The sequence below is a fragment of the Myzus persicae genome, unplaced genomic scaffold (assembly GCF_001856785.1).
Source record: "Myzus persicae strain clone G006 unplaced genomic scaffold, MPER_G0061.0, whole genome shotgun sequence".
NCBI lineage: Eukaryota > Metazoa > Arthropoda > Insecta > Hemiptera > Aphididae > Myzus > Myzus persicae.
Genome location: NW_019104189.1, coordinates 458,571 through 470,463, shown reverse-complemented (window position 1 = coordinate 470,463; position 11,893 = coordinate 458,571). Strand labels below are relative to the sequence as shown.

The 11,893-nt window shown below is 28.4% G+C and overlaps 1 protein-coding gene and 1 pseudogene across 1 annotated transcript; both read left to right on the top strand.

Moving 5' to 3' along the window:
* The first annotated feature begins 294 nt into the window (after window positions 1–294).
* LOC111039768 lies at window positions 295–1,291 on the top strand (annotated as a pseudogene).
* A 2,524-nt stretch (window positions 1,292–3,815) lies between these two features.
* Window positions 3,816–6,740, top strand: LOC111039767 (protein catecholamines up-like). The gene is made up of 2 exons (XM_022323389.1): window positions 3,816–3,945; window positions 6,052–6,740. Exons 1-2 carry the CDS (start codon window positions 3,934–3,936, stop codon window positions 6,676–6,678), a joined length of 639 nt encoding a protein of 212 aa, XP_022179081.1. The 5' UTR covers window positions 3,816–3,933; the 3' UTR covers window positions 6,679–6,740.
* The last annotated feature ends 5,153 nt before the right edge of the window (window positions 6,741–11,893 follow it).

Below are 11,893 nucleotides of genomic sequence, written 5' to 3'. Positions count from 1 at the left end.
CCTTTACGTTTTACATTAACTAACACAACGACACATTTTAGTAACACAACAATCATTTTTCTTTTCATTGAATTCTATTATATTACTCATAAAAACGTTATCATAACATATTATTAATTAGATTTATTCTTATCTAGGTGTACCCAAACCCCAAAACAGTACATTATGCAAGAATAATCACACGGTTATTAAGTTGACGTAATTTTTACAGATTTCTCTAAAGTCTTTGATAAAGTCGATCACACAATTCATATCTCTATACTCCGTGGCATTAGTATTGGTGACTCTGTTTTTTTTGGATCTCTTCTTATATTTTTGATAAGAAACCAATAATCAAGTATAACATTTTTAAATCTTTTCCTTTTACAGTATTATCTGTTGTACCACAAGGTGCCCCCATTGCTCCTATTATATTTCTATTATTTATAAATGATTTAAATTTGTTTTATTCTAGAAAATTACTATTCGCCGATGATATGAAATTGTTCCGTCTCATAAAAAACAGTAATGATACATCTTTATTACAAGATGATTTAAATACTTGAACTAATTAGTGTGATATTAATAGATTACCTTCCATTAAATTTCGATAAATGCAAAACTATGACCTTCACAAGTTCTCGTAACTCAATTCATCACAACTACAATATACGAAATCACTCTTTGCTTTGTGTAAATTAATTTTGTGATCTTTTTTGTCATATTCCAATATTCGAATCTGATCTAACCTTTAATCAATATATCCAACATATTATCAATAAATCTTCTTCGATATTGCAGGATTCATTACGAGAAACTGTAAGGACTTTCAAAACCATAATACATTAAAAACTCTATTTACGTCCTTAATGAAATCTAAGATTGAATATAACCCAGTAGTTTGGTCTCCTTATTTAAATACGAAAATTCAATGCATTCTCAAAAATCGCTGTCTCATAAATGAAATGTTATTCGTGTACCTCATTCATCTCATCAACCATTGTTAAATACATTTAATATTCTAAGTTTATCAGACAGAAGAAAAATTAATGATCTAATATCTTTTTTCAAACTACTAAATGTTTTTTTCTTCTGTCCAGAGCTATTAAGTTTTTTTAAATATTTATGTCTTCAATTTAGAACTATATTATCGATTATTACTACATTATATTTAAATAATCAAAAAACAAATTATGCATTATCCGCTCCTATAAATATTATAATGCTATCTATCTTTAATGTTGAACAAATTGATTTTTTTAATTTTAAACTAAATTCTGATAAATCTTTCAATAGTTTCGTAAAACAACATTTTTATTATATTTGTTTCTGTGATTTATAATTATTAGAATTATATACGTAGTTATTTATTCTATATTTAATGCACCTACTAAGTTATGATTATTATGTAATTGGTTTCTTATCCGTAAATAAATATAATAATGATAATGATGTGATTTGCGCCAAGACTTTAGACGACATTATAAAATAATATAAATTATTATAGACATAATAAAGTTAGAGTATCGATAACAAAATTCGATTAGCCATTGTATCTGTCTTTATTAGAGAGCTATAATATAGGTGAAAAAAAATACTGTATAAATATTATGTTGACTGTCGTTGTGCACATGCGGATGTAAGTGTTATGATAATATATTAAGCACGTAATAAATATTTATTGGTAAATTCTAGGTTTTTCGCCAAAAATATTGAGAAGGTCATTGAATGGATAGACAATGAAATGAAGGGTTAGTAATGATAAATACAATATATTATTAATACTATCCTATAGTTTATTACTCAGACCATATAGTATGGACCCATGTGACTCAAATTTGACCAACATAGACGACATAAAAGTGACGAATTACTGTATTAGATGCTTGATGTGGGCATACGTGAGACAAATCTTCACATATTTAGCCATTGGTTACTGATTAGTGATTAATTTATATTTCAAGCTGTTTTACAAGGAATTCCGTGCAAAAGATTTTGTTTTTACACTTATAGTATACATTTCATGTAAAAAAATGCTTATACCATATTATTTCTACTAATATGTATTATAATCATAGTAAAACAATAATATGTAAGTATGTAACCAATGGCAACCATTTAAATAATCACAACAATTATAATTATTTTCAATGAGCTAAAAAAAATGAATATGAGACCTACCTAAAGGGCCTGAAAAAATAAGCAATTCCAAGTCCAAAGAAATTAATTGATATAACTTATATTGAAAACGGCCGAGTAGTTTTGAGTATATTAACTTCAGATAAATTAACACATATTTTAACATATTATAAATGTATTATAAATACATAAAACCGTATTAATCGGTAACTGAACGGGCTAGATAATATATCCTGTAATCTGTCTTATGATTTTTCGTATATAAAAAAACATTTTAAGTCGATGGCCTTGTTGGGGTTTCAGTCACCTCAAGTGAAAATCGATTAACGATAAACTTCGTCGCCGCCTAGGTAGGCAACTGCGTAGGATCATTCACAATATGCGAGCAGCTTATCAGGTAGCCAATCCAGCTGCGTTGGAATGCGGACACTACGATGAGCGACAGTAAATTAAATGAGTATTTTACGTAAAGGCATAACATCACATAAAATAAAAATCCAGAGAACATAAAATATAAACCATTTATAAATAAAATAAATTATACGTAAATCCAATGAAAAGCATTCAGTTTTTCCAAAATTTTAAAATTTTTGAAACTCTCTTTCCGTGCATAGGTCCTTTATTCCGCTTATTACTAACATGTGCTTACTATAACTATTATATAAGCTGTAAGCTGTTTGCCAATTGCAACCATTTATAAACATCGAACATTTTTTATTTTCATCATACATCTCAAAATCCTTACTTGGACCTCTACCATGCAACTTTTTCAATTTTTTTTCGGTAAAAACCTTACTTGTACTTTTTATGAACATAAAAAAAAAAATTAAATAAGCCAAATCGGAAAAGAAGTTTTCAGTAACGGACAGCGTTTAATTTTAATTTTAATTTATGATTTATTTTTTAATCTGTAAGACTGTAGGTACCTAACCAATGGCAACCAAAAAAAAAAAAAAAAATGTATGTGCATTATTTCTAATTATCACACTAGTTGTATGTATGCAAGAATATATATCAATTAAAAATGATAAAAAAGCAAGAAGCAACATTTTTCTTCATATGCACACAATTTATTCGTCTATTAGAGAGACTTTTTGTTAATATGTGCTTCAAATTATCTGGACAAGGTTATGCATAGTATAACCAGTAGATGTAAGGTATATTATAAAAAATATGTGGGTACCACTTATTATAATGATTGGGAAAACATTGATTTTTTTGTTTGGGTTTTTGCGCTTAATCGTAAAATATACCACCGTACATACAATATAGGTTATATATACCTATATGCTTTTGTACCTCGACCAGAATCAATGATCACCACTGCAGATCTTCGTTTTTTCTGCATAGGGTGTGAGTGAGAGAATGAGAGGGAAGGAAGGAGAGAGCACTGGCGAAAAACATGGTCTTTCAGACTTCAGTCTTTGCATAACATAATAACTGATTACCAGTTTAGGTGATTACCACCTCAACCACCACCACCTCTTGATCATTACCACCACTGCTGAGATCTAAATTGTTAAAATACAAACTTATCGCGAAAAATGTTTTGATGCATTGTAGGCGTATACGGAACTGAATTTTAATCTCGGTTGGCCATTAAAACACGGTACACAATACAATTTATAATAATACATATTACGTTATTATGATGCATATATACTTGCGAGTGCGAAAGCACGTCTTCGAATATCGTTTATAAGACGCTGCAGGTCAGGATAACGATCGCAGTTGCAACCCGAAGATTATCACTAAAGACTTCCAAAGTCTACTGAATTCGTCTTGCGAAAATACACAGCACATCCACTCTCCAATATGAACCGTCTGGTAATTATAATTTATAATATCTATTAAATGATATAGTTAAGGTGACGTGTACCCCTAAGCGTGTTAATAACGTACGTCCTTACCTAACTTACCCCTATATGATTTTAGATCAAAATATACGAGTATATTCAAAATATTATTGTCAAGATATAATTATTAATATAATATTAATTAAACCTTATAAGCTGTTTCTTGTTTTCTTATATAGTAAATAATACCATATGTACAATACATTTTGGTAATGCCACTAATGCTTAATACCTATAGGTACTTGAATTTTTTTTTATAGGTTATCTTTATTTTTATTTTAACTCTGCAGTCTTTTATGAGTCATATTGTTCTGATGTAGGTTATAAAAAGTAATGGCGGTTTTAAACATTTTTTTAGATGTAAGAGTAACAATGAATGTATTGATGTTACATTGACGTATTTTTCCATCTATATTCTATTATCAATGCCTGGAATAGTAAAAATCAGTATCTTTTCTGATAGGGAAGTGAATGTAGTGTGTACTTTTGAGAGATAAAAATTTTAAATTTACAGTAGTTTTCAAAATCTGGAAAAACAAAAAAAAATCAGAAAAATTGTAAATTTAGTGTTACCCAAAAAATAATGGATACTTTAAATTTTCACCTGATCCTAATAAAATATTCCACGAGCCATAACATTTTAGAAATGTTGACTCTTTTAAGCTATTTTTAGTCATGAGAAATCTTAAGTTTTGAAAAATTTTTTTAACCATAACCGACGAATAAGTTTTTGCTGGAATCAAAAACGAGAACATTTTCAATTTTTTTCAAATTATTTAATTTTCGCAGTTAAATGTAAACAAAATACATCAAAATCCCAAAAATCAATGATAACATTTTAAGGTTTAATAGAAAATTTCTCGTAAATTATTCTGCCTTAAACAAACAAAAATGTACCACAAAGTAACTTTATTTATAGTTATGACTCCATGAGATATGTTTGATTTGTATAATTTTTTTTTTGATTTTCTAATTTATTAGATATTTATACAAGTATTGCTGACATACTTTCTCCCCTTGGAATCGTTTCGTATATTATGATTTATCATTTAATTCAAATTAAACACATCCATTACAATGACATACTCAACAACTACTGTACAACAGAACGGTACCCACTTGTCCACCTATTTCATTATAATATGTCTTAAATAATTTAAATTTTTGTACGATATTCACTGTCTAGCGTTATATCTAAACAATTAAATTTAAATTACCAACGGTCCACTTATCGATCAATCACGTAAGCCATAAATAAACAAATTGTTCCCTCGACTATTGTAATTTTATACCTATAATTTTGTTTAACCTTTTAAAATACAAACTTAAAGAGCGACTGCAAAATTAAATTATTTGAAACAATTGTTTACCATGCATGTTTTTGGTGTTTTATTTAAATCTTAATAACATAGGTATTTCAGGAACATGTGAAACATTTTAACTTATGAAATACAAATTATTCTTAGAGATTAAACACTATAATGATAATAACACCAATTTATAATGTTTTAAAATGAAATATTATTCGGAGTTCAGTGTGATACCTAAAAATATATTTTTTAAGTTTATAATAAATTATAATAGAGTATTCATTATTATTGTGATTTTAAATCAAATAAAAATAAAAGATAATGATGTATTCAATTACCTATCAATAACTACACCTAATAACTGCAGATATTATATTTTTCTACTATCATTTTTGAGCTATCATAATATTATATTAAGCTTTACAGAGTTAAATTTTTTAGCAACTATCGCTAATTACATAATACTATTATTTTTATCTAACTATCATAATCATTATTGGTCTCCATAAGCTCCGTACATGTTTTTTTTGCTTAAATTGTTAAAAAAAAGTTTTTGGTGTCATTGTTACACAGAGATTTTTTTTAATACATTTGAGGAGACAACGTATATCTCTGAATATAATATACATGTCATAATATGATTAGGCACCAGCACACTTTTTCTATGACTTAAATAATTTTATAAGCAATATATGTTCAGTTGTTATTTTATTAAATATTGATTGATTTATTATATGTTATTTAAATTTATGGTTTGTCTTCTACAGTCGATCGTATTGGTTATCGCATTGGTCGGTTACTCAATGTGTGCACCGGGATACGGTGGTGGGTATCATGAATATAGTGGACACGAAGAACATGAGGAACATGGTGGACACAAAGAAGATTACGGTGGACACAAAGAAGATCACGATGGACACAAAGAAGAACACGGTGGACACGAATATGGCGAACACGACTTTGGTGGACACAAAGGAGACCACGATGGACACAAGGAAGAACACGGTGGACACGAATATGGTGAACACGACTTTGGTGGACACAAAGAAAATCATGATGGACACAAAGAAGAACATGGAGGACACAAAGAAGAATATTATGGTGGACATAAAGAAGAATACAGTGGGCACAAAGAAGAATACAGTGGGCACAAAGAACATGGACACGGCTCAGATCATCATGGTCCAGAACATTACGGTCCAGAACAACACGGTCCAGAACATCATGGTTCAGAACATCACAGTTCAGAACATCATGGTTCAGTACATCACGGTTCGGAACATCATGGTCTAGATTTTGAGCATGGTTCAGATCATCACGGACACGGTGGGCATGGTTCAGATCACCATGGACAAGGTGGGCATGGTTCATACCATGGCGTTGGTTACTACTAAGACTTCAATTGTATCGTCAATGCCATCCAAATCCAAGACCATTTTTTGGGATGCACAACTTAAATGTTGATATGAACTATGATATAGTTGTTGACTCGTAATATTATTTATTTCCTTATTATTGATTCCTAAATAAATTGTAAATTTTCTTATAATACTGTACCATATATAATATAGTATTTTGAATTAAAAAAATTATAATTCAACCAATTAAACATTTTTCAATAAAAAAGAATACTATATTGCATTTATATAATTAATAACTAATCTTTCCGATACCTTAAATAAGTACAATGTGATGTCTAAATTAATGGCATTCGTCGACGACGCTAAATACTAAAAAGCTTACAGTTAACCAGAGAAAATAAGTGAATACTGTTGTGACAATTGTCATCCATCGACCTTTGACCTCGTACATTACTCCCTGGCACGGCTAATGTGCTGCAAGTGTGAGGAATAGCCATAACTGCCGATCGCTGTTTAAAGTTTTGTCACACGACTACGCGAGTAGTTATAACGACTAACCCAGGTTACAAGGCAGTGTGTATGACACGAATCAAAATACGACGGAATAAAGATGACTTCATAACGTCCATCACGACCCACAGCTATCACCTAAATTCAAGGCACACCATTGTCAGATTGATAACCCACAGCTTTAAAATCATACATCTCATTAATTATGTAATTATTATATTTTTTTAAACAACACATAATGTATAAAATATAGATATTTTAGGAATTTATCGTTCTTTACTAACATATAGTTAGTATTACATACCACGGTTGAGTCCCACAGAGCCCCGTTTATAAAAAAAAAACCTTTAAAACAAAGGAAACGTGATGAAATGATCATTGACCGGCAGATTAGGGCACGTTACACTGTCGTGGTTATAATAAGAGTGTATTATACATATTAAATACCTCTGCATATAGGCTAATTATGTTGTTACAACAATGGAATTTTCACTGCAACAGATTCAACTACTGTCATTTTATCAATCAAATATTAAAATTGTAAGTTGCAATTTTAAAAATACCAACTTTCTTAAATTTATTGCCATTGTTTACACCTATCTATAATATTATATCGTACTTAACTAAAATAATATTTTCTGACGTTAATGGCTGTCTGCAGCTGACTTAATAGCCACTCTGTACATCTCACCGTTTTGATTTTTATTGCACCACGAATTAAAAGTTATTATAATCACTGATCAGTTTGTAATTTTTTTTCTGGAAATCATTTTTCCCAATAGGGTCGGCCAAGTAGCTTTGGTATTTGGTAAAGATTTAATCTTCGATAAGTAACTCAATGAACTGTTATATATTTTCTTATCAAATCAATGTGTTTGAGAAAAGTGTAAATTATAATCATAGTAGCTGTGCAATGAAATAAATAGATTTAAGAATAGTATGCTGAATTAGTTAGTATACTTTTTTTTTTTGTCTTCGAACCATCGAGTAGTATGATTTTCATTATAATACACGTCGTGTTTTATATAGTATGAATTAATCTAATAGTCATATAATATATTTAGCATAATATATTGGGCAAAAACTAGTTTATAATTCTAAATAAATATATACAATACTATACTATTATAATTGATTGATTATAAACATTATTCATAAATAAATAATAATACTATTAATTAGTATAAACATATTACTATGGTTCTTTGGAGTTTGGATACAACAAACAATTTTGTATACGTCGTCGTCTGACGTCTACACAAGGAAAATCAAAGCCAACAAAAACGTAGGTAATTATATATATTTTTTTACGAAGTTCAAGGTTATAGATAGTCGTGAATAAGGCTCCACGCGTAGTAGTTGGCCATATACATAGACCGAAAACCCGTTTTATTCCTATATATGTATAGATATATATGTTTATATATATATATATATTGATGTTATAGTAAGACCAATATATAAATAACATATATCTGTGTATACGTATATACACTATACACACTTGAGGATGTTACCATATTGTAAATTATATTACTGATGTATAAAAAAGAACGATTCATATGATAGGTATACGCTAAATATATTATTAATTATTATACATAGGTATATATTATACGGAGAAGCGTCAAATAATAATAATATACAATTATTATAATATGCAAATAGGCGTGGGAAGGCCTTGGCCAAACAGTGGGGATTTCCCCGCAGTCAAGTTTTTGCACGTATAATATTAGGTAAAACAATATAATTATGCATCCATCAAGTCTGCAGAGAGCGCGATTAGTATTCTTTTTGTAGATGACCCGTGTTCGTATGTATAATAATCTATGTAGTTGGTTTTCATTGTTTAAATCTCAGATCAATGGTCACTCTTTACAACTAGTACTTATCAGTGGCAGTACGAGAGGCTTATAATTGTGAGATAATAACTGTCTCACTGCACAAATATTATGGCTGTGGGTGGGTGGGTAAAGGGAAATAACTGGATACAAATATATGATATGCATTTACACACATTTTCCAACTATCTATTTTATATTATTATAGTTTGTATTAGGATTTAGACAATAATTGTTATTAGTTTACCGACACAGATAAAATAATTTTTCAACACCTACAAATAATGATATCGATCTTGATAATATAAGTTCGGTTAGTTGTTATCAAGACTCACTGATAAATCCAAAAATACTATATTAAGCCGTGTAGAATAAAGAGACAAACGAAAATTCAAATGACGTCCAGAAAAGGATCACTGGATTAAATTATTGCGCTGCAGTCGTATTACTCGCATTAGTTACATTAGTCCCGTGTACAGCATATAATAGGAATTCAACATTTTTTTGTTTTACGTTTTATAAACAATGTCTGTAACAATGAATATTTATAATATTGTACAGGTGGTAAAATTATGCATACATTATAAATAATATGAGTATGGTGTATATACGTATTATAAAATACGATTTGTATTAAAACCATACATAAATATTAATTCAACTATCTAGCCGATTAATTTTCTTTGTTCGCTTAACAATTTATTTTAAAATTATTGAAATATCTTTATATTGTCTAAAGTCTTTCTTATTTTATAAGTTAATTTGAAATAAAATAAATAAATGAATAAATATTATTTATTTATTTATTAACGGGCTTGGAGCCCAATAGAACAATACGATGTATAATAATAAATAAACTTGAACAATATAACATAAACATTAAAGTAAGCACAGTTTAAATAGTACATAAATAGTATAAATGGCAATAATAAAAGATAAAATGGTAAAAACAAATGATTTACAAAATGTTAAAGGAAGCTTATACTCGTTACCCATGCGCATAATATGATGAATGTTATTATTTCTACCATAGTTTGTGTTGTGGAATACACAGAGGTAAACCTAGTTGAGTGAGAGAGAACTTTAAAATGAACGAGTTTACTGATAAATCATATTCTCCCAATTATTTTTAATTGTTCAACAAATAATTTATAAATATCCTGTAGGTACTATTAATTACTCTGTACACAATACAATTTGAAATAAAATATATATTATTAATCATATCCATATTATATATCTGCATGTACTTGATTATGATTTATATTTATAAGTATAACAGTTAATTTGTTAAAAATATTTCATATTTTATATATTTTATACATTTTAGATTTTGAGTGGGGTGATGAATGCTATTACAATGCTATGTGTTATATTTTCCTATTGGGCAATAAAAGTGCTTCGATTTTCTTCAACAGCATATTTTGTGGTAGGAAAATGAATTTAATTGGAACTCCGGGTTTTCAAAAGTAAAAAATTACCAACCGTTTTCAAAAGTAGCAGGGAAAACGGGAAAATTGGTTTTCGACAAAATCGATCTTAGTTTTTGGTGAAACTCTAAAATAATTAACAAATTACCTTAAATAAATGAAACTTTTACTGAATGTATATATTAGCATTTTCTATACACCATAACATTGTCAAAATATTTTTACTCATTTATTCGTTGGGTCAGAAACCTTGAAAATTTAATACAAGACTCCTGAATATTGTTACAAATTACAATATCAAATGAAAAATATTACAAATGCATATTGACGATTTTGTTTTATAAGAATTTAAAGTTCAAATTTAAAATGTACAAAATATTTTGGAGTTAAATATTTATAAAATGTTGAAGTTGCATACCCGAGGATCAAAAAATTGAAACAAAGTTGCACACAAGTAAGTAAATTTGTAACCAAAATATCTAAAAATAAATAAACACATTTTTTGTATAGTTATTTTATGTTGAAATTACATATTATTAAATAACCAAGAATAATGAATTAATGTTATTTTGTTGTTTTTAAAAAATGTTATTCATGAGTGCTAAATTAAATTTTTTGAGTTTATTATTATATTTTATTTACCAACTAATGCTTAATAGTAAAATAAATGACTTTAATCACTGCATAACATCATCAAATATACTAAATTACTAGGTAATATTATAGGCTGACAGACCGTCTTCACTCAGAATCATTTTTCGCATTCAATGATTTTATATCATTGAATTCAAAACACCATTCATTACAGTGACCCACTTGTAACCTATTGTACAGCAGAGCGACATCCACTTATCCACTTTTTACCTTGTGCATACTAAAAAATAGTAACAAAATAATTATTACTATGATTATTCTTACATAACATATGTACTTAACTATAATTTGTATGTATAAATATGACAACATTGTGAATTAAAATAATTATTAAATAACAATAATTGAGACAATTATTGAGAAAACAAAAAAGAACATTTTCAACCAAGAATACGATACCAAGGACACGGATAGTTCTAAGTATGTTAAAGTGAGAAGGAAATGTGATTTTGTTTGGGGGGGGGGGCAGTTTACCTTAAACCTTTTAAAACCCGGAACTCAGTTTACCACAAAAAAGGTGTTTCGAATTCAGTTTACCATCTCCGTCCATTTTACTGGGTTATACTAGATTTATTTGGATGTAGGTACAAATTTCTACTTAAGTATTATTGTATCAAGTTTTAGCGATGTTATATTGAAATATTAAAGACAATCATCAGAAACAATAATTAAAATGTAACTCTAAAATTGAGTTATCAGTGACATATTATCACGTTTATCATATAATATTCTTAATCTTCTGTAATCTCGTACTTAACTTAACCAACATTCAACATTCAAAGTTTTATTCAAATAGTAGCTTAAGATCTTACA